The 27,944-nt window shown below is 41.7% G+C and overlaps 1 protein-coding gene across 1 annotated transcript in view; it reads left to right on the top strand.

Moving 5' to 3' along the window:
- Positions 1-22,671, top strand: part of OPN5 (opsin 5) — a 33,206-nt gene extending 10,535 nt beyond the window's left edge. Inside the window, exons 4-6 of the mRNA XM_020912309.2 lie at positions 2,185-2,519; positions 18,070-18,311; positions 22,437-22,671. Coding sequence (XP_020767968.1) covers positions 2,185-2,519; positions 18,070-18,311; positions 22,437-22,500 — 641 coding nt within the window. The 3' untranslated portion in view covers positions 22,501-22,671. The remainder of the gene's footprint in view (positions 1-2,184; positions 2,520-18,069; positions 18,312-22,436) is intronic.
- The last annotated feature ends 5,273 nt before the right edge of the window (positions 22,672-27,944 follow it).

Here is a 27,944-nt window from a genome sequence, read left to right as displayed (position 1 = left end):
CAGTTTTTTTTCTATAAACTTATTTTTGATCATATCAAGTAAACTTCAAATATACCTATAGATTTTACAGATGAAGAGGCAAAAAGTTCAATTTCCTGAAGATATTTGAGGAATACTAAACCTCAATGTCTCTGCTTTTTAAATATTTTCTTGACTTTCGGCTTCAGGTCCAATATAGAGATAATGTTGCTCACCCCCTCCCCCCAGAATCCCTGTAGGGCACAACTCCCATGGGAACTGTATATGCTTTCCAGCTTCTTCTAGGATTGATTCTCCATAGTCTGGTTTCATCATTTGATTTGTTGCACAATTAAACCCTCCACACGGTATCATGGAATGTTGGAATTAGAAGGTCGCTTGGGGCCATGTACCCCATGCAATGGGGTAAAGTGTTTTAAGGCATCCCTGACAGACAGCCACCTGGCCTCTTCTTGAGTACTTCCAGTGACCAGTGACGGGGAGCTTACTACTGCACAAGGCAGCCCATTCTCTGAGTGGTCTGCTCTGGTTGTTACAATGTTATTCCTTATATTGAGACAAAACTGCTTCCCAGTAACCTCCACCCATTGGTCCTAGTTCTGACTGCTGGAGCATCACAGAACCAATCTACTAATCTACTCCCTCCTGTATTGACAGCCTTTCACCATAACCGAATGTAAGTATAAAACACCTCACCAAGCAACCCTCACCGTAAATGCTTCTACATATGCTTATGCACGTTCCTGTAAATTTATATAATTATCCGTGCCAATGTTTTCTGCGTTATAATGGATAACCAAGCACTGACAGATATCGTGGCTACCTGATTGTTATTCCTATCTGGTGGGTCCATGAGATTTGCATTTTATGATGATGTCTATTTGAAAAAAAAAATACAGACCAAGGAAACCATCTGTTACGTTTCTTGTTAGTGCCAAATGAAACAAACACAGGAGTGAATATTCATGTCAATGTAGTCCTTCATAGTTTGCAAAGGAGACCTGGCATGGTTCATTTCACCCTTCTCAAAATCTGTAAGCAGTAGATTTTTATCTCCTCCATTTTACTGCTAAGAACACTGACGTCCGGAAAGGTTACGTGAAGCGGGTCAAATACTAGAAATGAGAAGGATTAGGCCCTTCTGATTTTCCCAGACCTCACGTGACGCTAAGCAGAGTCTGTGCTGAAGAAATCATTTGGCTTTTATTAAATATGATTCGATATTTCTTCTCTGCTACCAAAATCCAGGGCAGGTAGGAGTCACCTCTCTGGCTCTTTGGGTTCCAGGCAATAAATGGGGTGGAGGTAACTTCCTGTAGAGGCTGAAGCCCTAGAGCAGGCTGACCTGTCTTTGGTGGTGGTATTGAACTTTGTAAAATGATCACTAGTGTTTTACAGCTTTCCTTAACTGACTGCACTGTTTCTGCCTCTTGGAATTCTCTTTTGGCTAATGGAAACCAGTGCTGAAACATGGAGTTGGTTTTTTTTTTTCCTTGTTTTTCTGAAAATATTTTCACGGAATTACTTTTGCAGAGCATGGTATGTTCTACCTAGGTTCCCCACTTCTCCACCTTTGGCTGTGAGTGTGACTGTTGTGTTAATAACATTGGAAGAGTCAAAACCTGCTCTCACCCAACCCTTACAACATCACCCCACGCAGTCATGACCCTGGCATCCACCCCACTCCTCAAGTTCTTAGGTGAGAGGCACACAAGCTTTTTGGAAGAAGGACAATTTAAAGACACAAGCAGTGTCTTCTCATTTCTCCCCCAAAGGACTCTACGTCTGATGAACCCTTAACACATGCTTTTTTTGGGGCTCCATTTGTATATTCTACCAGTTAGCCTCTTATCCTGGATAGGATCTCCAAGGTCATTCTGGATATCTTCCACCGTCTTCAGCATCCTCTCATCTTTTTCCTGCCACCTCTCCCCAGCTTTTGTCACGTTCCCCCTCCCGAGGCTCCCAGATGCCTAGAGAAAACCTTCCCTGTGAAATCACTTCTGGTTTTATTCTCTTGGAAAAAGAGCCCAAGCTCTGGAACTCTCCCTCCCTCCACCCAACTCTCCCTCCGGCTTTGGTTACTGACCACGTCTCCCAGAATCCAATGGATCAACTCTTTGGATGTGGAATTTGACCTGTCGAGGGGAGGTGTCTGGGTGGAGGGCAGATTACATCCTGGTAATGCTCTTCTTCCACCTCCAGGGGTTTGGCTGAAAAGAAAGCACGCCTACATCTGCCTGGCGGTCATCTGGGCCTATGCTGCCTTCTGGACCACCATGCCCTTGGTAGGTCTGGGGGACTACGCGCCTGAGCCCTTCGGAACTTCCTGCACCCTGGACTGGTGGCTGGCCCAGGCCTCAGTAGGGGGCCAGATTTTCATCCTGAACATCCTCTTCTTCTGCCTCTTGCTCCCAACGGCTGTGATTGTGTTCTCCTACGTGAAGATCATTGCCAAGGTTAAGTCCTCATCCAAAGAAGTAGCTCATTTTGACAGTCGGATCCATAGCAGCCATGTGCTAGAAGTGAAATTGACCAAGGTAACTGCAGTCATAATTTATAGACATGTTCTGTAATCAATTAAAACTTCACAGGGTGAAGAATCTGGGAAATGCTGAAGACTGGGAGAACTTCAAATGCCCTCTGTTTATGTCCTTCTGAACTTGGTTTTTATGTATTTAAACCTTTGTAGTATCCCTTCTGTCTCTATCTCAGTCTCATTTACACACACACACACACACACACACTTTTAATATCTACCAAATTTATACAATGGATCTACTGGGGGCTTCCCTTGTGGCTCGGACGGTAAAGCGTCTGCCTGCAGTGCGAGAGACCCGGGTTCAATCCCTGGGTCAGGAAGATCCCCTGGAGAAGGAAATGGCAACCCACTCCAGTACTCTTGCTTGAAAAATTTCATGGACTGAGGAGCCTGGTAGGCTACAGTCCATGGGGTTGCAAAGAGTCGGACATGACTGAGCAACTTCACTTCACTTCACTGGGGGCTTATTTCTTCTATTGATAGGATATTATTGATTTTTAAACATTATTTCACCAATAAGAATAATAACTTTTATGACTCTTAAAATGCCTCACAGTATTTAATGTTTCATATGGACTTTGGAAGAGGGCATGGCAACCCACTCCAGTATTCTTGCCTAGAGAATCCCATGGACAGAGGAGCCTGGCGGGCTACAGTCCATGGGGTCACAAAGAGTCGGACACGACTGAAGTGGTTGAGCATGCATGCACACGTGGACTCTGATGGGATGTGACTATGGTCATCCCTTATTTATACAGTAACAGCTTGCTCTGTCTACCTTCCTATGGGTTCTTCACACAAGAGGAGTTTCTGCAGCACTGAGTCCCTTGACAAATGCTAGTCTCAGAGTCAGTGGTCCTGCAAATATTAGTTTTAGTTGCTCAGTCGTGTCCAACTCTTTGCAACCCTATGGATGTAGCCCACCAGGCTCCTCTGTCCATGGAATTTCCCAGGCAAGAATGGGTAGCCATTCCCTTCTCCAGAGGATCTTCCCCACCCAGGGATCTAACCCAGGTCTCCTGCACTGCAGGCAGATTCTTTACTGTCTGAGCCATCAGATATTGTGGTGCTCTGTAAAAGAGCAGACAATTTGAAAACAGACAAGGGTTTGGATTTTTTGCAAGGCTTGTGACCCAGAGGTAGATAATTTGAATCTTGTGTACTAGGAATGGTAATGTCTGTCTCTCTGGGTTGTGATGGGAATCCAATGAAATAAGCATATTATTTTGTCATCTAGTGCATAGATGATGGTAAAGAAACCATTGGTTGGTTGGTGTAGTTGCTAAGTTGTGTCCAACTCTTTTGTGATCTCGTGGACTGTAACCTGCTAGGTTCCTCTGTCCATGGGATTTTGTAGGCAAGAATACTGGAGTGGGTTGCCATGTCCTTCTCCAGGGGAACTTCCTAACCTAGGAATTGAATTCTAGTCTCCTGCATTTCCTGCATTGGCAGACACATTGAGCTACTAGGGAAGGCCAAAGAAACTGTAGCTCCTCTTTTCTTTTCTAACCTATAGGAATTCAAGTAAAGCCTAATGCAGTGGTTTGTACACTTTCACCACATCTCACCTTTATATTGAAAAAATATTTTTCAGCAATCTCAATATAAATGCCATGCTGTACCATCAAGTTTTTTTTCTGTTTCTTTTCTTTTTTTATTGAAGGATAATTGCTTTACAGAATTTTGTTGTTTTCTGTTGAACCTCAACATGGATCAGCCATAGGTATACATACATCCCCTCCCTTTTGAACCTCCCTCCCATCTCCCTCCCCACCCCATACAGAGCCCCTGTTTGAGTTTCCTGAGCCATTCAGCAAATTGCCATTGGCTATCTATTTTACATATGGTGATGTCAGTTCCCCTGTTACTCTTTCCATACATCTCACCCTCTCCTCCCCTCTCCCCATGTCCATAAGTCTATTCTCTATGTCTGTTTCTCCACTGCTACCCTGTAAATAAGTTCTTCAGTACCATTCTTCTAGATATATGCATTAGAATATGATATTTATCTTTCTCTTTCTGACTCACTTCACTCTGTATAATAGGTTCTGGGTTCATTCACCTCACCAGAACTGACTCAAGTGCGTTCTTTTTTATGGCTGAGTAATATTCCCCTGTGTATATATACCACAACTTCTTTATCCATTCATCTGTTGATGGACATCTAGGTTGCTTGCATGTTCTAGCTATTGTAAATAGTATTGTAGTGCACATTGGGATGCATGTGTCCTTTTCAATTTTGGTTTCCTCAGGGTTTATGCCTAGGAGTGGGATTGCTGGGTCATATGGTGGTTTTATTCCTAGTTTTTAAAGGAATCTCCATACCATCTTCCATAGGGGCTATATCAATTTTCATTGCCACCAACAGTGCAAGAGCATTCCCTTTTCTCCACACCCTCTCCAGCATTTATTGTTTGTAGACTTTTTGATGATGGCCATTCTGACTGGTGTGAGGTGATATCTCATTGTAGTTTTGATTTGCATTTCTCTAATAATGAGCAATGTTGAGCATCTTTTCATGTGTTTGTTAGCCATCTGTATGTCTTCTTTGGAGAAATGTCTATTTAGGTCTTTTCCCCACTTTTTGATTGGGTTGATTTTATTTTACATGTAGTTTCTAACATGTATTCTAAATGACACTATATTATATATGGGGCTTCCATGATGGCTCAGACAGTAAAGAATCTGCTTGCAACGTGGGAGACCTGGGCTTAATCCCTGGATCGAGAAGATCCCTGGAGAAGGGGATGGCAACCCACTCCTCCAGTATTCTTTCCTAGAGAATTCCATGGACAGAGGAGCTTGGCAGGCTACAGTCCCTGGGGTTGCAAAGAGTCGGACACAACTGACAGTTAACACATGTAATATTATGTATTATACCTATAGTTCATTTGTATATATAAAATCTATATCAATATAATCTAAAAATACATCTCTAATTATTCTCATTTGTGCAAAAAATTTGTCACAATTCAACCCATATTGAAAAATAAACACACCTTTCTATTGTGGCACCTTCTCTACTAAATGTAAGCTGTTTTAAAATACTATTTAATTTTTACCCTTTTTTTTTTGGTACCGAGTAAAAATAAGTAGAAAAACCTTCACTGGATTTTTTCATTATTTTAGAAACCTTGTCCTCATTCAACTACCTCTTGGGATCAGGAGTTTGCTTGTTCACTTGGCACTTTCTGATCTCCAGAATGGCTTGGTCTAAAAGCTTATTACTTAAAGGCCACTTCACTGCATTATGGGATCAAAATCATTCATTTTTGATGTCCTCTAATTATTTCTAGGTGGGTAATTATCTAGGCCTACATTTTGCCAGTCTGATCTCATCAGCTTAAATATGGATGTTCTAGCTATAAACCTTTCTTCACATTATAGTTTCTTTCTGATTAATTAAAAAAATGGTTTTGCCAGACGTTTATAGCAGGGTGAAATTTCACAGATTACCAAAATTGCAGAAGTGTGCAAAATACAAAACAAAAAACAAAGAAACCAACAAAACAAAACAGAACACCTCTTTGTATTCCTATGACACAGTACAATCTCATTTTTATGCCTGCATTTGACCTTGTAAAACAAACAACATTACAGGATCAGGATAAATTCAATTGAGTCAGGTTTTCCTCATCTTCCTAGACTCTATGTAAGTTCCAGAGAGGTGTCTGTAACTCTGTGGGACCCATGGGTGGGGCTCTTGGTTTGGTTGTTGTCAATTTATTGACTCTGGCTCCTTCTGGCCTCAGGCATCCATTGTCATAGGTCACTTTGCATCCTATCTCTTTCAACTGTTAAGGGCTTATTAGAAATTCGAGCTACTTCCCCATCTTTCCATGGCAACCCACTGGGTGGATTTTGGGAGCTTGGCTGGCACCCTAGGAAGTGAGGCACGAGCTTTCTGCTCTTGCAAGTATATTGAGAGTCTATTGCTCTTCCCTGTGCTTAGTTCAGTAGAGTGTTTTCAGGACAGCTTCTCAAGGTCAGTTACTAGCTCCTCTGAGGTTCTCCCTTGCTAAGAGCTACAGGCCCTTGACTCACTGTGGGCTTGGAAGACTGGCTCCTAAATCCATGTACATCCCTTTAACATGTCCACACAGTAAGTACACTTAATGCCTCTAATCTTACACGTCTCTGATTGTAAATACTCAAAGTCATTTTTGTCACACTCAAAACCCTTTTCTCTCAACTGTTTCCTCTCTTATAGGTTTCAAATTCCTATTTTGAAATTCAGAAGCTGAGAAATGAATGTTTTACTTCTTTGGGCATTTCTGCTTGTAAAAACCTTCGTGCTGTTGTAGTGAACACTTTTGCTGCTGCTTTAACAAAGGGGATGGTACGGTAACAGGAAGGAAATAAGAGAAGTTTTGATGAATTTTTCTGTATATTACTATGCTGTGTATATTGGTACCTCATATTTATTCACTTGACACACACTGAGGGCTTTCCCGGTGGCTCGTTGGTCAAGATTCCTCCTGCCAATGCAGGAGACGTGGGTTTGATCACTGTGTTGGGAAGATTCCCCTGGAGGAGGAAATGGCAACCCACTTCAGTATTCTTGCCTGGAAAATCTCACAGACCGAGGAGCCTGGCAGGCTACAGTCCACAGGGTCACAAAGAGTTGGATACAATTAAGTGACTGAACATGTACGCAATACACGTAGATTATCCACAGTATCCCAGGCCTATAGTTAATATCTAGGTCCTGTGGACACCTGGGTATCTCCTAATGTCTCTATTTCTAGCAGAGAACCTTTCTGATCCCTACCGGCTTGTTGAAGTCCCTCTGCTGTGGGCCATCAGAGCACTTGGCGTATCCTCTCTGGTTTTGTTTTGTTTCGGTGACTCTGTGTGGACTGTGGAACTTTCCCTATCATAGATCGAACCCACGGCCACTGTATTGGAAGCTCAGTCTTAACCTCTGGGCCGAGGGAAGTCGCATGTTCACTTTTTTGAATGACACAGCGTTGTGGCTCTTTTTTACAAGACAGTAGCTGGATGAAGGCAAGTGCTGTTTGCGGTAATTCTCCAGCGCCTGGCATCTGTGAGATGCTTAATCAGGATTGCTGGGATGACAAATAATTGAATACACTGTGTTAACAAATTTACCTTGATTAGTGTTAACTGTTCTCTTGACCCCTGGCTTGAGGGCCTCTGTCCCTTTTATACCCAAGGAGGTATTTTGTTTTGCTTTGTTTTTTTCACATTGACTGTGAAGTCTTTTTAAGACAACTTTATTTATTTATTTATTTATTTATTTTTGACTGTGCCAGGTGGCATGTGGGATCTTAGTTCCCTGACCGAGGATCAAACCCATGCCCCATGCATTGGGAGCAAGGAGTCAACCACTGGACCACTTCAGAAGTCCCTGAAGTCTTTTTAAAACTCAAAAATGTCTGCTCCCTTCAAAAGACTCCCCTTCAGTAATGCTCATTGAGTTATTTATTATTGAGGGTTCAGAGTCAGAGGACCCCCATGTGGACTCTGAGGGCAGTTGGTGGTAAAGCTGAACTGTATTTCTTTTCTAAACTAATTAATGAATTCCTTTCCTCTGGTTCTTCTTACTTGTTCTTAGCTTAAATGTTTTTTCCCATAGAAGCAGCCTCTGAATTGAAGTCCTCCTATATAAATGTTTCCTCGTTGCTTTTGCATTTTTCTATTAGAATTTGCCACAATTTAAAATTAATTTGCAATTGCATACCTATTTTGTGACTGTTTAGTCAATGTCTGTCTTTGCCACTAGGCAGTAAGGCCCATGGGGGTAACAACCACGTCTTTTGGTTCACTTTGTGTTCCCCAGACTCAATACCATGCCTCAAGAGAATGGAGGTGTGGACATGGTTGGGAAGGGAATGAGGGGTGAACTTGGAGATTGGGATTGACATATATACTCTCATGTGTAAAACAGACAGCTCTTGGGACCCTGCTATATAGTACAGAGAGCTCAGCTCAGTGCTGGGCAAGTGGGCGATGCTGCCCCTGCAGCCCAGCTGGGGACCTGGGTGCCACCCTCAGGTCCCCTGTGTGTCCCCCCTGCCACTGTGCCGTGACCTCCCAAATGAGGCGGGCTCCTGGCCCCAGATATCAGAGCGGCAGCTGTGTGCAGCTTGAAGCCTGAGAGCCGATGCACAGTATCAGTAACCAGATGCACAGTATCAGTAACCAGACGTGCAGTATCAGTGGCCAGATCAGGGCTGGGTCAGATGACATCATCCGGGTAAACAGGATTCCTGCCAGGACCCCTGTGTTTGGTGGCCCCGTGTGTGGATGGGTGGGGGTGGAGGGGGCGGGTGGGTGTTGCAAGATAGCTTCTGGGTGCACGATTCTGGGGGTGGGATGAGGGGACCGAGGGAACGATGTCTGTGGAGACAGGAAGGCAGACAGGTGATGGGGGCCCAGTGGAGGCTGGAGCCCAGAGCTTCTGCTCCGTGGAATTCCAGGCTGTCCTCAGACCTCCTTGACCTGCCCAGGGAGCTGTTTCCAGCTAGTGGATCTGGGCTCCTTTGTCCCTGAAATCCCACGAGGTTCTAGGAGACAGCTTTTAGGGTACTGTGTTGAGTGACAGATAAGAAAGGCAAAAAGGATTGTTATGGATATGGCTAGCGTGGTTGGGTGGTTTAAAGGTCTGCGAAATGACTTTCATTACAAATATCTCTGGGCCTTTGGACCATGCATTTGTTGCCCTCTGAATAGCAGTAACCCCACCTCGGAGGCCTCGGTTCATCTAGAGTGAAGAGTGAGATCTCCCTTATTTGGTTGAACTAGGTATTTAGAAATCTGTATGTTTTGTTCTGTGAGCCAGCCACTGCCTCGTCAGGGAATATTGTGTTCAGTTTTAGACTCAGAGCCCCAAACACAGATGCACAGAGTGACATGACCTAATTTACATCCGCTGCTTCTGGTCACGGCTTTTGCTTGTTTATGGAGTAGTGGTATTTCAAGATTTGAGAAAACTGCAATTGGGAAGTGCAGAATCCTGCTCTTTCTTCTACTATTTTTTTTTAAGTATGAATTAATATTTTCTAGTTGGATTGCGACCAGGGCTAACATATAACAGAGGTATTGGGGCTCTCAGAAAAAAAAAATTTTTATCAGTGTATGAAGGTGGGCCTGAGACAGCTGGCCTTTGTCATCATCCTGTTGATGAAATAGAAGGAAAGAAGAAACTCAAACTGGACGTGTTTGGAGTGGTCAGATTACTTAACTTCTTAAAGGTGGGGTGAAAGTGAAATATTGCTACTCTGTTTTTGTATAGATGAGGAACAGGGCTGCAAGAAAGGAAGGTCACCATTGCCCCAGCTCCCTCTCTGCCACTCTCAATGGCAGGCTGCCCACACATGGAGGACTGTGGTCTCCCAACTGGCATTTATCACTGCAATGCTACCCTTTAATATCATTTTCCCCTCTGGTTGGGAACAAATCCATATACTTGCTGGCTAGACGCAAGAGAGAAAAACCAGATCTGATCCTGCCTGTGCTCCTGCCAACTGCAGGCTTTCTGTTGGCAGGTGGCACCCTCTGCCTGCCCCATCTTTCAATGCACAGATGTGGTGATTTCTCTTCTTGGGACCCGATCTCATCCAAGCCACTGAAATTTTTTTGTTATCAGTAGTCTAGCTGGTTCCGGAGTGTGATTCAGCCTCATTCTTGGGGGGGAATTTATCCTATCTCTTTGGCCCTGACTTTAAGCCTTCACTTCCACATCAAGTCATCTCCTCATCTATTTTGTTATCCAAGGTGGCATGCAGCTTCAAATGTTGGCTGAAGTCTTATTTCTATCTGGGCAAAGGAGCCTGGTGGAAGGAACTAAGGTGGCCGGGCTTGAGAGTCAGGGATTCCCTCACAGTGCTTAGCGGAGATGAATGGGGACTGGAATCTAAACCCCTGAGTACTCCATGTCCATGTGTGTGTGTGTGTGTCCATGTGTGTGTCCGTGTGTGTGTGTCCGTGTGTGTCCGTGTGTGTGTTCATGTGTGTGTGTGTCCATGTGTGTTCATGTGTGTGTGTCCATGTGTGTGTGTGTCTGTGTGTATCCATGTGTGTGTGTCCCTGTGTCTGTGTGTGTGTGTGTCTGTGTGTGTCTGTGTGTGTGTGTTTGTGCTCACTCAGTTGTGTTGGACTCTTTGCAACCCCATGCACTATATCCCTCCACTCTTCTCTGTCCATTGAATTTTCCAGGCAAAAATACTGGAGTGGGTTGCCATTTCCTCCTCCAAGGGTTCTTGCTGGCCCAGGGCTTGAACTTGAGTCTCCTGTGTCTCCTGCATTGGCAGGCAGATTCTTTACCCCTGCGCCACTTGGGAAGCCCACCTCCATGGCGTAGTTTCCTACTATTCCATGTAGCCTCCGCACACAGGTGAGACAGAGGACTTTCCTTCTTGGAAAACTCCTCTGCTGTAATGCCTCAGATATGCTGGGGTCAGAGGTAGAGCCGTATAAAGCTTTTTCATCCCTATTCTGTTCTTGCTTTAATTGGTTAATTCACTGTAATTGATCCATGGTGAGCAGTTTGCTTGTGTGACACTTCATACCAGCTTGAACCATAGCTGGAACGTACTGGTATTGCCTGGTCCTCTGCAGCGAGATATATTTAAAAGCAACTGGGTTGCAGATGTGTAATTCTTTTGTAGAAGCTAAACACATATTCTGTGAATTTCCTCCCACAAAAACGGTCTAATTTAAGAATTTAAAGTTTTACTCCTCTCAGTGAACCAAAAGACAGTGATAAAAATGAAGCAATTAAAAAATAAACAACTTAGAAGAGACTGCTGGTACAGGTGCCTGTATTAGAACTGGTTTAAAGATATTTGGGAGAGAAATTTTGGAAAATAGAAATGAGGACACACTTAGAAGTGTGGAAAGTAGAGAACACACTGATGGGAAGATTAAATGTATACCAAGTTAAGTAGAAAGTTTTGGGGAGGGATTTACCTGGCAGTCTAGTGGTTCAGACTTCACCTTTCAATTCATGGGGTGCAGGTTTGATCCCTGTTTGGGTAGCTAAGATCCCACATGCCACACATTCAGAAAGCCAAAACATTAAACAGAAGCAATATTGTAACAGATCAACAAAGACAAAAAAGTTTCTGGGAAAACTGAGTGTCACGTGAAAGTTTTGCAAATCTTTGTAGTCTCTCCTAAAATAACTTTAATATTTAATATTTCAATGTTTAACATTTTGTGGAATATATATATATATTTCCATTTATTTTTATTAGTTGGAGGCTAATTACTTTACAATATTGTAGTGGTTTTTGCCATACATTGACATGAATCAGCCATGGATTTACATGTGTTCCCCATCCCGATCCCCCCTCCTGCCTCCCTCTCCATCCCACCCTTCTGGGTCTTCCCAGTGCACCAGCCCTGAGCACTTGTCTCATGCATCCAACCTGGACTGGTGATCACTGACTATCACCCTTGATAGTATACTTGTTTCAATGCTGTTCTCTCATAACATCCCACCCTCGCATTCTCCCACAGAGTCTAAAAGTCTGTTCTGTACATCTGTGTCTTTTTTTCTGTTTTGCGTATAGGGTTATCATTACCATCTTTTAAAATTCCATATATATGCGTTAGTATACTGTATTGGTGTTTTTCTTTCTGACTTACTTCACTCTGTATAATGGGCTCCAGTTTCATCCATCTCATTAGAACTGATTCAAATGAATTCTTTTAATGGCTGAGTAATATTCCATTGTGTATATGTACCACAGCTTCCTTATCCATTCGTCTGCTGATGGGCATCTAGGTTGCTTCCATGTCCTGGCAATTATAAACAGTGCTGCGATGAACACTGGGGTACATGTGTCTCTTTCAGATCTAGTTTCCTCAGTGTGCATGCCCAGGAGTGGGATTGCTGGGTCATATGGCAGTTCTATTTCCAGTTTTTTAAGAAATCTCCACACTGTTCTCCATAGTGGCTGTACTACTTTGCATTCCCACCAACAGTGTAAGAGGGTTCCCTTTTCTCCACACCCTCTCCAGCGTTTATTACTTGTACACTTTTGAATAGCAGCCATTCTGACTGGCGAGTAATGGTACCTCATTGAGGTTTTGATTTGCATTTCTCTGATAATGAGTGATGTTGAGCATCTTTTCATGTGTTTGTTAGCCATCTGTATATCTTCTTTGGAAAAATGTCTGTTTAGATCTTTGGCCCATTTTTTGATTGGGTCATTTGTTTTTCTGGAATTGAGCTGCAGGAGTTGCTTACATATTTTCGAGATTAATCCTTTATCTGTTTCTTCATTTGCTATTATTTTCTCCCATTCTGAAGGCTGTCTTTTCACCTTGCTTATAGTTTCCTTTGTTGTGCAAAAGCTTTTAAGTTTCATTAGGCCCCATTTGTTTATTTGTGCTTTTATTTCCAATATTCTGGGAGGTGGGTCATCCTGCTGTGATTTATGTCAGAGAGTGTTTTGCCTATGTTCTCCTCTAGGAGTTTTATAGTTTCTGATCTTACATTTAGATCTTTAATCCATTTTGAGTTTATTTTTGTGTATGGTGTTAGAAAGTGTTCTAGTTTCATTCTTTTACAAGTGGTTGACAAGTTTTCCCAGCACCACTTGTTAAAGAGGTTGTCTTTTTTCCATTGTATATTCTTGCCTCCTTTGTCACAGATAAGGTGTCCGTAGGTACGTGGATTTATCTCTGGGCTTTCTATTTTGTTCCATTGATCGATATTTCTGTCTTTGTGCCAGTACCATACTGTCTTGATGACTGTGGCTTTGTAGTAGAGCCTGAAGTCAGGTGGGTTGATTCCTCCAGTTCCATTCTTCTTCCTCAAGATTGCTTTGGTTATTCAAGGTTTTTTGTATTTCCATACAAATTGTGAAATTATTTGTTCTAGTTCTGCAAAGAATACCATTGGTAGCTTGATAGGGATTGCATTGAATCTATAGATTGCTTTGGGTAATATACTCATTTTCACAATATTGATTCTTCCAATCCATGAACGCGGTATATTTCTCCATCTATTTGTGTCCTCTTTGATTTCTTTCATCAGTGTTTTATAGTTTTCTATATATAGGTCTTTTGTTTCTTTAGGTAGATATATTCCTAAATATTTTATTCTTTTCATTGCAATGGTGAATGGTATTGTTTCCTTCATTTCTCTTTCTGTTTTCTCATTGTTAGTGTATAGGAATGCAAGGGATTACTGTGTGTTAATTTTATATCCTGCAACTTTACTATATTCATTGATTAGTCCTAGTAATTTTCTGGTAGAGTCTTTAGGATTTTCTATGTAGAGGATCATGTCAACTGCAAACAGAGAGAGTTTCACTTCTTCTTTTCCTATCTGGATCCCTTTTCCTTCTTTTTCTGCTCTGATTGCTGTGGCCAAAACTTCCAAAACTATGTTGAATAGTAGTGGTGAGAGTGGGCACCCTTGTCTTGTTCCTGACTTTAGGGGAAATGCTTTAAATTTTTCACTATTGAGGATAATGTTTGCTGTGGGTTTGTCATATATAGCTTTTATTATGTTGAGGTATGTTCCTTCTATTCCTGCTTTCTGAAGAGTTTTTATCATAAATGGATGTTGAATTTTGTCAAGGCTTTTTCTGCATCTATTGAGATAATCATATGGTTTTTATCTTTCAATTTGTTAATGTGGTGTATTACATTGATTGATTTGTGGATATTAAAGAATCCTTGCATTCCTGGGATAAAGCCCACTTAGTCATGATGTATGACCTTTTTAATATGTTGTTAGATTCTGTTTGCTAGAATTTTGTTAAGGATTTTTGCATCTGTGTTCATCAGTGTTATTGGCCTGTAGTTTTCATTTTTTGTGGCATCTTTGTCTGGTTTTGGAATTAGGGGTGATGGTGGCCTCATAGAATGATTTTGGAAGTTTACCTTCTTCTGCAATATGGGGTATATTTTGACATGAGAAGGTTATAGAAAATGATTGTGCCTCATGTTAACTGCATTCACTTCAAAAACATAAGTAACATTATGCAGTACTTTGAAATCTAAGTTTTTTCCCCTCTTTCTACTTTAAAACTTGATTTCTAGTCATTCAATTTAAAGTATTTAGCTTTATTCAAATCTCAGAAAAACCACATGGGTTCATTTGCTATGTGTTTAAAAGCTTTGGTATATTTTAATTCTCTTCTCTCCTTTTAAAAAGGATAACAAAATGCAAATGTCTTAAGTCCTTACTCTTCCCCAATGCACACTACCATAAAAATAGGAAGTATGTAGAATGTAGAAAATATTATGGACTAAGCGTTAATCTATTTTTTGTCAATGACTTTGGCAGCAACACAGCTTTTGAGATACTGTGAAACCATCTTATGACTCACCAAAGGAAAAAGGATGGAGCTATGTTAAGTTTCTAGACATCTGCAAGAGCAAGCTTTATTTATATCGTATTGTTTATTTGGGGATTTAGGAAAAAAATAAAAAAAGACCCTCACTGTGAGCTTTGAGGCATCCAGTCCATTTACAAACAAAAGTCACACAGACCAAACCAAATACCATTTCTCCTGGGTAAGCTTCTGCAGAAAGATGGGAAAGCAAGCAAGTTAGAGAGTTGCATGTGTGCTTTAGGCCTCCTTGATAACTGCTGAGCACAGGGGAGAATTTTGGTCCAGGACCCTAACTTGGGGCTTCAGGATGTCCATGAGGTCTGGTCTCATTTGATTCCTCTGCTTGGGATTTTGATTGCCACAGCAAAATGGATATTGTTGAGGTTTTTCTCTGCTGCTGTTAATATTTAGAGAAGAGCCTGAACTTTTTGGGTAGAACTTTAGAACCTGAGACTTTCTGGCGGATTTCTCATGCTTCCTCCTTGAGACACCTGACCAATATGGGGTTCTCAGGGCAAGTGCACCCTACTGACAGGCTCTTCCCAGGTCAAGAAGAGTGAGGGGTACAGACCATTTCCTGCATACAATAGCTCAGCTCTGTAGAAGCATATTGAAATACACATGCATAAAGATGACTTTGTTATAAGGAAAACTTTACCAGTTGAATTTCAAAAACAAAAAAAAACATGCACTAATATTGCTGCTTTAACTATTATTAAGAAAACATTTGCTATCTCATTCCTCATCCTTGATCCTCCACACCAGCTTGTTGTGACCTTGTTGATGGGAACTGTTATTTTACTTCTTTTTAAAAACATTTATTTATTTAATTGTATCAGATCCTGGTTGTGGCTTGCAGTCTCTTCGTTGCCATGCATAGGCGTCTCTCTAGTTGTGGTGTGAGGGCTTAGTTGCCCTGTAGCATATGGAATCTTAGTTCCCTCATGAGGGATTGAACCCACATCCCTTGCATTGGAAGGCAGATTCTTAACCACTGGACCACCAGGGAAGTCCCTATTTTACTTCTTAAATGAGGGGATGGGGGCTGAAAGAGGAAGCGGTACCTGAGCTCAAATAACTCCATCCTCTCATCCTCCCAGGGCTGTAGGGAACTCAAAGGTAAAAAGAAGGCTGACTTTTCCTAAAACTGCTGTATGAAATCCCAAGGTGGATCTGATTATCCTGTTTATAGTCATATATCCAACCTTGTTCCTACGACTGTATCCAGGGGCACATAGTCCATTGGTTTGACCAGGCTCCTGTGAGTCCTGTGACACCAACTCCATAAAAGACTATACAAGGCAGAAGGACTGCTGGCAGTACTAATCAAAGGTACAAGTGAAAGAGGAAAATAAATACAAATGAACAACACCAGATCTTCATCACACAGAGGGCATGTTTGAGTATATTTCATTATTCATTTTACAGAGAGAATAGTCTAGTAGATAACAGTTTAAGGAAGCTTTGAAGTTAGGTCACGTGTCTCTCAACTAGGGCCTGAAATAGTCCAGATTTAAATAAAACCCAAGGCTTGGACTTCCTTTTCAAGTCTCAGTACTCTCATTAAGACCCCTCTTGTCTAGAATGATGCCTTAACAAACCTGCTCAGAATGGAAATTCTAGGTGAGGAGAATTTCTGTATCTGCTTTGTTCATTGTTTTGTCCTCAACAAAAACATGCAGGAGATGCTCAATCATGCTTGTTGGTTGAATGCATAAACAATGACCTTTCTGCTTCCTGTGTTTTTCAGCCACATTTCCTTTTATAGGTTAATCTTCCTAAACACGCCTCTCATATGTCTCCTGCCTAAAATCCTACTAGTGCTTTCAGACACATGGAATTCAATGCAAGCTCAGTAGTAGGTTATACAGACCCCTGAGGGTGTGGATGTTATCTTTCTTTGCAGTCTCATCTCCCTTTGTTGTTTTCTCGTATACCGAAGCTGCTCACTAGGTCCTGAACAAACCTCACACATACCTGTCTTTGCCTTTGCTTGTGCTGGTCTCATGTTCCTTTATTTCCACTTGCCAATGTGTAGGTTGTATGCCACCTTCCTCCTGAGACTGTGTCTTACTTTTCTCCGGAGCATGCAATTTTGCCCTCCTCCAAGCTGGCACTTAGATCACATTCAGCTTTGTTGAGCCGTTGTTTGTGTTTTAGAGAAGGGGTCCTCAACTTCTGGGATCTAATGTCTGGTGATCTGAGGTGGAGCTGTTGTAACAGTAATAGAAATAAAGTGCACAATGAATGTAAGCGTGCTTGAATTGTCCCGAGACCGTCCCCCTCACTGATCCGTGGAAAGATCATCTTCCATGAAACTGGTCCCTGGCGGCGAAAAGGTTGGGGACTGCTGTAAAGGGATGGAGCAAAGGCATGAAAGTGTACTGGTGTTCCGACAGCACCTACACAGAATCTCACACAAAATACTTGCTAAAAAAGATTTGTTGGATTCAAGTGGGATAACCTATAGGGTCAGACTACATTCTTAAAGAGACTGGATTGGAGGAAGTGAGGAACTAGTCAGGGTGGGTTAAACCTTATCTCTAACTATTCTTTGATCTAAAAGTTAAGAGGTTCCTCAAGGTAAATATAATTTGGTGAAAGAGAAAAATACTTTCTGGAAAAGTCTCACTTCATACCACTGTGTCACTTTGGTTTGAACTCACCGACTCTCTTTTCCTCTGTAGCGAGTGGATTTCTACTACCTGAGCCTCAGACTTGAGAAAAACTTGAGCCGAAGGAGATTGCATTTCATAGAAATCTCTGAAGAAGATTCGTATTAGAATTTCAAACAAAGGCAGAGTTTCTAAGTTTCCTGAGGCAAATGTGGGTGATTTAAAATTTCATCAAGGTGAACATATTCTTCATCTAGTTTTTAAGTGAACGTGGGTTGAGAAGTCTGGAAATTTCAGGTGCACTGATGTCTTTTCAGCATCCTTTTCCTGCTCCATGTAGGCACATTCTGACAGCTTTTATAGGGTCAAACGTTGGGTCTTTTGGGTACGTTCAAATTCTGGAGTGGAGAATGCAGTGCATAGAGTAAGAATAGTCATTACTTTTTCTGGCTGAATATCTCAGAAATCCATATGAAATGATTCCCCCTGGCAAGATAAACGAAAAGATGATAGACAGACTTCCTTGGGTGTGAATAGGCTACCTGCTCCTCCGCAGCCCCCATCATTTCCACCAAGTGTCTCGATTTTGTTCTCTGTTGCTTTCCCTCACCAGGTGGCGATGTTGATTTGCGCTGGCTTCCTGATTGCCTGGATTCCTTACGCGGTGGTCTCCGTGTGGTCAGCTTTTGGACGGCCAGACTCCATCCCCATACAGCTCTCTGTGGTGCCAACCCTCCTGGCAAAATCAGCAGCGATGTACAACCCCATCATTTACCAGGTCATCGATTACAAATTTGCCTGTTGCCAAACTGGTGGTTTGAAAGCCACCAAGAAGAAATCTTTGGAAGACTTCAGGTAAAATTTCAGAAGCTGGAAATGAATGACACCTTCTTTGTTTCAGAATCCCGTGGGGTTCAAGGCACCAGTACATGCTGCCTTCTTAGGATTAGAGCTCAAATCACTTAGGATGAATGCAAGGAGGACTTTATTTTCTGTTCATCAAAATTCCTGAAATCAAGTAATCAGATATGGAGGAGTCAGACAATAGGAGTAGAGGGTGAGAGCAGTGATTCTGTTTTTTATTATGCAGCAGCTAAGATATGGAGCTATGTCCATTTGAGCATCCATCATCTTCCTTATGTGGAACCAGATTCAGTTCAGTCCAAGAGTACTGTGCCACATGTCGTTGATCCCAAATTAACTTTTCACAACAGAAAGGAGTGTCTTGTTTGGGATATTTCTACTGTTAGCTAAGATGTATGATTTGGACGGGCAAAGGAAGGGGAGATGGCACTTTTAACCTCTGCCAGTTTCTTTATTTTCACAAAAGATCCATATGATTCCTTCTGTTTGCCAGATGAGGACACAGAGGTTTCAGGAAGGTGAAGGTCTATTGGGCTTCAAAAGTCAAGCATGTTGATTCTTGCTTAAACTACATCTGTAGTTATATCTGGGCTTGCCTGGTGGCTCTGATGGTAAAGAATCTGCAATGCAGGAGACACAGGAGATGCAGGTGTGATCTCTAGGTTGAAAAGATCCCTGGAGAAGAGAAGGGCAACCCACTCCAGTATTCTTGCCTGGAGAATCCCATGGACAGAAGGGCCTGGTGGGCAATAGTCTATGGGGTCACAAAAAGTCACCTGAGTGACTAATACACACACATGGTTATATGTATATTTACTGATACTTGCTTTAAACTGATATTCATTTAAGTTCAAACACATTCTGAAAGATCTACATTTTTAATGTTAACTCTTATTATTAATGCTATTTTATGCTATGACTACTGTGTTGCTTTTAATTATCCCACTTTCTGAAAAGATCCTGAAGTCATGGTATAATTTTAAAAAAATTAAACAGGAAAAAAAATCTACATTTTTGTACTCCCTTCTCCTACATTTTGTGATTTTGGTGTCCTGGTTTACATCTTTTGCTGCACAATGGACCAGTGAGTTTGGGGATCCAACATCACTTTTCCTAAAGACTGGAAAGGCTCAGAGTGAGTCAACAGCGAGTTGGTCATCTTCTATTTTCACGCAGGGACAGTCTTCGTCGACTGTGGAACAGGCACCAAATTCCAAGTCTGAGGTGAGGGGCGTTGAGAAGGCCACTTAATTCTTACTCACTTGAGGTCTAGATAGTTTTTATTGTCCTTGAGTGAATATGGAGCAGCAGAAAAAGGTGGAACTAACGAGAAGATGCGGGTTTTGACCCTGATCTTTCGCTGTGCTCGAGCAAGGGACAAATCTTTTGACCCAGAATTTCCTTAGCACATAGGTACAACAGCAAATGAAATAGATTTAAAAGGCACAAAACAAAAGGTAGTGTTGTTATTGCTGCTGTGGTCTAGGGGAAGGAATACACAACCTGGAGATAGGAGACCACTGTTTAAGAAGGATTTTGCTATTTATAGGGCTTCCTTTTTGGCTCAGTGGTAAAGAATCTGCCTGCAATGCAGGAGATGCAGGTTCAATCCCTGCGTTGGGAAGATGCCCTGGAAAAGGAAATGGCAATTCACTGCAGGATTCTTGCCTGGGAAATCGCAAACAACAACTATATCTTTGGAAAAATGAACTACTCAGAGTCTAGGATTGGGATGACCTAGGATTTCATCTTTCAGGTTGTAGTAATTACAGAAAATGCCCATGTAAAAAGAGCTAGGTGGTGTTAGTGTTCTTTTTTTCCACATTGCTGGTGGTTATTACCATCTCTGTTGAACTAAATGAAGTGAAGTGAAAGTTGCTCAGTTGTGTCCGACTCTTTGCGACCCCATGGACTGTATAGTCCACGAAATTCTCTGGGTCAGAATACTGGAGTGGGTAGCCTCTCTCTTCTCCAGGGGATCTTCTCAACCCAGGAATCGAACCGGGGTTTTCTGCATCACAGGCGGATTCTTTACCTGTTGAGCTACCAAGGAAGCCTAAATTCAAATGCTAAAATGCATCTACTTTGGATGTAATGACACTTTGCCCTCATCAGCTATTAACACTATTATGAATGCGGGTGGAGGGAATAGTTTTAATAGAGCAGTTATGGGAGAAATTAGTGAGGCACTTTTTCTTCTGAAGGAGATGGGAATTTGACAGGCATGGCTTTAAGGCAAATTTCACGTGCCTCATAATTTTGCTTCAGACTGACTCTGTGTTCTGTATATTTGCTCACAAGTGTGAGTAGTACATAAATATTCAACACCCCATAATAAGAGGAGAAAAAAAATTATGTGGAAGAAAGTGACTTAGGGCCACAAACCTTTGGAAAAATCAGCCAGGCAAGAGAGAACTCAGTTCACCTGCTCCTGTCAGCCATTTATATGAAATATAGAGGAAGGCAAGGACACCTGCCTTACTCCAAAGTTTTAGCTCTTGGTGGAAAAATCAGTTACTGGTGATGAAATAGGGTGGGGGCTTGGATTCTAGAGGTTGAAGCATCTTCAGGGAAGAAATGCTGAAGAGATGTGATGAGTTTCAGCTTCTAGAAAGATCTATTTTGGGGGAGAACTAGAAGATGGAGAAGTGGTCACCAGAATTTTCTTTTTAGCTTTCCAAAGAAGACAAACAAAAGGAATCTTATTTGTCTTTGTTTTTATTAAGAAGCTAAGAAAATAGGTAATGTTGAGAATTATAGAGTAAGGTGTCGTGATGGGAAACCAGTCCAGAGTGGTTCACATGCTACCAGAACAACTCAACTGAATGAAACTGCATTCATTTTATCCTTGGTCTTTCCTTTTCTGAGCTCTAAAATGTATTTAGTCCTACTGGGAGACCCTCTTGGGAAATACTTTGAATTCAAATAAAAAGAGCTAATGTGTTAAATATGAGATTGTGGAAATAAACTTGGAGTAATTGCAATGGTTCATTAAAAGTTAACTCATTTCTCCCCCCTCTGAATTGAGGTCTCCTGAGATTTTGGTAGCAGCTGATGAAGGGGGAAATGTGTCCAAGAGCCCCTTTTGAAGTGTCATTACTCACTGCACTATATTATCCATAACACTTCCCTGGTGGCTCAGATGGTAAAGCATCTGCCTGCAGTGCAGGAGACCCGGGTTCAAGCCCTGGGTTGGGAAGATCCCCTGGAGAAGGAGATGGCAGCCCACTCCAGTACTCTTGCTTGGAAAATCCCATGGATGGAGGAGCCTGGTAGGCTACAGTCCATGGGGTCCATTATCCATAATAGTCTCCCATATTTTGTAAGTGGGGGTTCTGTACCTTGGCTGTGTATTAGAAACACCCAGGGAAATTTGCAAAAATACTGCTGCCTGGACCCATCTGCAGAAATTTGGATTTAATTGGTCTGGATTGGGTCCAAGTGTCAGTTGTTAGGTTGGTTATCTCCCCTAGATGATTTGCACATACAGCCATGACTGAAAGCCAGTGAACCAGAGTCTGGGGAAGGAAGACATTGACACTGCAGCTCATGAAGTCATAGGCCTTCCACCCCACCTAAGGACCAATGAGTCCATTCATCACCAGTAACAGGTGACCCAAACTTCAGATGCAAGGCCAATTGTAGATGGACTACACATGTTCAGAAGACTCTGGGGGTGCATAGTGAATGACCAAGGCATTCCACATCCCTAATATTTTAGTAAAGATGAAGAACAAAGCCCCAGACTCTGGCATTGCTTGTAATCAAGCCTCCCCTGACCACCTTAGCTGGGTGAGTCACTGGGCCCAACTGAGTGGTAGGTTGTGTGCAGTGGATTTTGTCCTAGAGGACAGGAAACTCACTCGGGCACAGGAAATGTGCTCTAAGCAAGTGGCTTGCTTTTGGAAAGCTCCGCTCAAGGAATTTCTTGACTTTGAATATTCTAAATTGAGTTACTATTTCCCATCTCTTTGAAATTCAAGTTTTGTGCAAATAATCTTCATGGTACTCAAGTTTGACATCATCATCATATTTATGTGTCTATAACTGTGTGTATATATACAAATATGTGTGTGTGTTATATATTAAATTGCATTTTTCTTCTCCTGTGTCCAGGCTGCACACTGTAACCACAGTCAGGAAGTCTTCTGCTGTGCTGGAAATCCATCAAGAGGTATGAAGATGGACACAGCATTACTCATGGACACGATGATTCACTTACTTGCCTCTTCACTGCTCTTAATGTTTGATTGTGACCACACTTTTCTCTTGATATTATATTTTTATATTTTGTACACTTTTCCTTTTTTTCCTTGCTAGAACCTGCTGAGAAATCCAATGGCCAAATGGAAACTAGATGATAAGTTACTACTTTAAGGAATATTGCTAGGATGGGCCTCCCTGGGTTTTTTTTTTTTTTTTTTTTTTTTAATTCTATTTTAAAGCCTGTTGTCATGCAAAGTGTTAAGCCTGAGATATTAAGAACAATGTTTGAAATTTTTATTTATTAGGCCATACTTAATTTCATTATTATTTTTAATGTAGGGCCAGGGAGGCTGTTTCTGGGGCTCATGCAGGTGGTGATTATAGAGACTGTGTGTTGGACTGTGGCTCTTTGACTGGGAGATGCTCTTGATTCTTGCAGCCTGTCTCTCCTCCTGCTGAGAGGATCACACTCTAACAGTAGTGATGTCCCAAAGTAGTCCTCTAGGGAAATCAATTTTGCCTTCAACCCCTAAATGGAAAACACTTCTATCTCAGAATTTGAAGACCAAAATAATTCCCACTGGTGATAATTTTACTCACATGGAATTTTTCTCATACTAAGTTCTGCATATTAATGCAGTGGGTGACACAGAGTATTACTAGGTATAATCTTTAAGAAACAAATGTAGTGAACATAGCTGTGTTGTTCCTTTTATTCATTTGTTCTTTGTCACCTTTGTTCTTTCATTCATTCTCTTTTTCCTCTGACAAATACCTTGTGAAGTCTGCAGGTAAAGAGATGCAGTTAAAAGTGGCATAGAGTGATTTCATTGTATGTTTTCACATCTTATGTATTGGTGCAATTTCTTTACAATAGGCAGATTTAATTTGCCTTTGTGTATAAAGCAGCTTTAGAGATATATTATCAAATTGAGTGGGGGAGAGGAAGAGCTTGAGGGTAGAATACTGATGTCTGAATAACAAAATGTCTTAAAGACTGTCCCAATGTCAGAGGACGTTTATACAGGGAGACCTCAGAGATATTGTGGACTGGGTTCCAAACACTGCCAGCAATGGAATAGTTCAATAAGGCAGGTCATATGACTTTTGTAATTTCCCAGTGCATCTAAAAGTTATGTATATACTATAGTCTCTCAAGTGTGCAGTAGCATTGTCTAAAACAACAGTGTACATACTTTAATTAAATAATACTTTATTGCTAAAAAAAGTGCTAACCATCGTCTAAGCCCTCAGTGAGTTTAGTAGTAACATCAAAGATCACTGATCACAGATTACTACAACAGATACAATAATAATGAAAAAGTTTGAAATATTGTGAAAACTAGAAAAACGTGACACAGAGACTCAAAGTGAAAAATGGACAAATAGTGCCCCTAGATTTGCTCAGTGTGGAGTTGCCACAAACGTTCAGTTTGTAAAAATGCAATATCTTTGAAGTGCAGTAAAGCAAAGTACGTTAAAATGAGGAGCGCCTGTGTGTCATTACAGAAAAAATGTTAGGGAAGATAACATCAGCCTTTGATTCAGTGACTAGTTTTGTAAAAAGTGAGCCAGATCTATTACTCAGAAGGCCAAAGAGTGCACCAGTCTGCATTCCTCTTGTGAAAAAAGGGGCAAACATCAAGAAATATAACACCCAGAGGGTATTTGACAAGAAAACATATTGGAGGGCATGTCCAAGTTCAAACAGTTAACCTCCACCCCAAAGTAAAACCAAGGGTCCCCACTGTGACCTTGAATGATTTTTCAAAGGTTGCGCAACTTTTAACATATATGTTCATTGGGTCATGAAATTGTGTGGAGTATATTCTGAAGACAATTTTATCTAAGAGATTTAAATCAAGTGCAAGCATTGCTAGTACTTTTCTCAATTGCTTTGAACTTGCTTTTCTGAACCATGCTAGAGTAATTGTATGTAAGGGTCTTCCCAGATTGATCATAAAATAAACTAGATATAATTATATATATATATTAACCCTCACATGTATTACAGCCTCTAGAATAGACAAGCTTACATTATATACATTACATGAAACATGTTTGAGAGCAAAAGTCATTCAGTCTGTACCTGTGCATTATTATTGCTTTTCTTTTAATTTGGTTTTAATATTGACCAAATCTGTGTAGGCAAATACTGCATTCTCTCATTCAGCTTTGAATTCCGGAAGCTTTTATTAAAGGGCTTATCGTCTACTCTGTCCTGAATGTTTTGGGAGACATGAAAGAGAGGGAGGCTGTGCTTTCAGTTCTCTAAGAATTTGGGGGGTTTTGCAAAATCTTGACCTCTACCTACATTATGAATGTTTTTAAAGATTATTTATTTATTTTTGGCTGCGCTGGGTCTTCTTCGCTGCACACGGGCTTTCTCTAATTGTGGCACATGGGGGCTACCCTCCTGTTGAGGAGCTTGGGCTCTAGGACTCATGTGCTCAGCAGTGTGGTTCATGGGTTTAGCTGCCTCGTGGCATATGGGATCTTCCTGGACCAGAGATTGCAGGCGGATTCTTAACCACTGTACCACCAGGGAAGTTCATAAATGGTTCATATTATTTTTAATAATTATAATTTTTAGATGAGGAGCTACAGACACCAGTAGGGTTTACTTTGGTGGGGTACTTTGAGAAAATGCAGAGTGTCAAGACAGATCTGGGGAAGCTGATTTACATAGGTGTCTCTGGGCCCCAGATGAGGGGAGAAATGTGGGGTTTCTACCAAGTCTTCCAGAACTGAATTCTTTCCTTGACTGAGATAGTGACCTGCTGTAGTCTCTGGATATTTGAACGCTTGGTTTGAGCAAAGGAAAAGTTCACGAATCTGCTTCTTTTCCCAGGTTACGACAAAATTAGGCTGACAGGTGGTTTGGGGGCACAGTGAATCATGCATTTTCTCCCAAACACAAAGATTAGAGCATCAGAGAAACAGCATCGGGTACAGGGTACAGATGTTCATTTAGCCAGAGCTAATCTCACACTCAGGTTCTGTCATTTATCAGCTGCTTGGGTCTGGGCAGATGAGTCACTCTCTCCTGTCCTCATTTGTCCTAGCTGCAAAATAGGGGCAGTCTTACCTCACTGGACTTTTTGTGAGTGATTTAAGTTGGCAAGGTTCTTAAGACAATTCTGGCCTTTTGAAATTATACCATAAATGAAAGCTGCTATTATCAACATAGCTAGTGTTAAGAACTACCACCTTGGGGATGTACTTACCTGCTTAAACCACAGCTGGGGATGGCAGGGGGTACATTAGACCAAGAAAGCAGAGGTTTGCTGCATTCCAGTGGGCACCCTTCTGGAAGGAGAAGGAGATTGGAGTACCTTGTCTATTTTGTTCTAATGGAAGGATCGAGAAGACCAACCCTTCATAGATACTTCACCGAAGTGAGAACATTATAATTTCCTGCTATAGATCTTTTTGGAAATAGAGGCAAACTCAGAAATTCTCTTTGAGGCTCAGCTAGTTATAAAAATTCTCGAATAGTTAACCAGGCCCTCAGGTTACTAGCTGGAGAGTGCATTTAAAGCAGAGAAAATTCTATTTTGGAGGCTTAGCTAGGATTTTTAACCAGTTAATGTCTATGTATGATGTTTACAGTATGGTCTAAATCCTTGCTTAGAGTGTAGTCTTCAGAACCAGAGCTTAGGTATTTTTTTAAATTAGAATATAATTGCTTTACAATGTTGTGTTAGCGTCTGCTGTACAATGCAGCGAACCAGTCACATGTATACATATATCCCTCCCGTCTTGAGCTTACCTCCCACCAACCCACCCACCTGCATTATACCCCTCGAGGTCATCACAGAGCTTGGAGATGAACTCCCCGTTCTCTACAGCAGCTTCTAAATAGCTGCTGTAGTCTATTTTACGAATGGCAGTGCATACATGTCAATCCTACTCTCCCAGCTGGTTGCCCTCTTCCCTTCCCCTCTGCATCCGCATGTCCATTCTCTATGTCTGCATCTCTGTTCCTGCCCTGCAAATAGGTTCGTCTATACCACTGTCCTAGATTCCATGTGGTGGTTGTGGTTTAGTCGCTAAGTCGTAGCCAACCCTGTGACCTTGTGGACTGTAGCCCACCAGACTCCTCTGCCCACGGGATTTCCCAAGCAAGAATACTGGAGTGGCTGCCATTTCCTTCTCCAGGGGATCTTCCCAACCCAGGGATTGAACCTGCATCTCCTATATCTCATACGTTGGCAGGCAGATTCTTTACTGCTGAGCCACCAGGGAATGCATTAATATATGCTATTTTTCAAAGCTGGTTAGAGTCTCCTTCTCAGGAAAGCAGGGGAGGGGAACACGAGGCTGCTAGGCGAGTCAGCACTTTCCTGGTTTATAGGGATGTTGATGGGGATAGACTTCTCAGAACTAACTTGTTCAGAGAGAAAGAGATTTTCCCTTGATACAAAGAGTCACACTTTTGTAAGTATTTTCTATTTTGAATGTAGCATCCACTTGCAACACCCACCCTCCCCAAATACACACACACACACCCAAATGAACAAAATCTAATTTTGTCAGAGGAAAAGAAAAGCATCTGATCTATTTGAAAAATGAGCCAAACTTGGCAGCAGCCAGCATGCGGGATTTATCCAAACTGCCCAGAATAATATCTGAATCTACAAATTTTGATGTTCCATCCATGAAGGAAGCATGGCCATGGATGAACCCAGACTGATAAAACCTTTTAAAGCATGGGGAGTGAAGAAGAATAACATTAAAGCAGCAAGTCACTTTCAACACTCCAGGAGAGTGGAGACAATGGCAAGCTTCGCTAAATACAGGACTAGACCTGAACACGATACAAGCTAGGGTTTTGCAGGAACTCACTATCATTGGGGAACTGGCAGGGCATTCATCCGAAAGAAAATCTAATTCTGCTATTGAGTCCGATGGTGGGTCAGAGATGAAGCCCTTAGCTCAGGATGAGTATGAAAACAAGAACTCTCCAAAGATGATATTTCTTCTAGGATGGGGATGAACGGCCAAGGTGAGAAAAGATTTGCCCATTGTTAGCAAATCAAATCTCGCTGCTCGCTGGTTATAAAGTCAATATTTACAAATGTTGGTAGAAAGTAAAGGTGCCTTGAATCAGAATGCTGGCTATCTGGGGAGATGGGGAGATGGTGGCCTAAGCACTCCCCCCACCCCCACCCAACTACCTCTGAACATTCTATTCAGCCATGAAAGCTTTTAAAGGGAAACAGGGAAGTAATCTCAGTTAATCACTGAGATGAAGGGTCAGAGCCATCCCCATCTCCCACTGGGTGTAGGCTTGACAACTCATGGTCTTCATCTAGAAACTTGTTCACACAGTTTGACCACACAGTTTTTTTGGGAGATTGTTGAAGGGGAAGCTGGCGAAGAGATCTGGTCATCTGTTAATTACTTACTCTTCAT

This window comes from Odocoileus virginianus, chromosome 27 (assembly GCF_023699985.2).
Source record: "Odocoileus virginianus isolate 20LAN1187 ecotype Illinois chromosome 27, Ovbor_1.2, whole genome shotgun sequence".
In the NCBI taxonomy this organism is placed as follows: Eukaryota; Metazoa; Chordata; class Mammalia; order Artiodactyla; family Cervidae; genus Odocoileus; species Odocoileus virginianus.
Note: the sequence above shows the minus strand (reverse complement) of the source record. Positions and strands in the feature narration are given on the sequence as shown.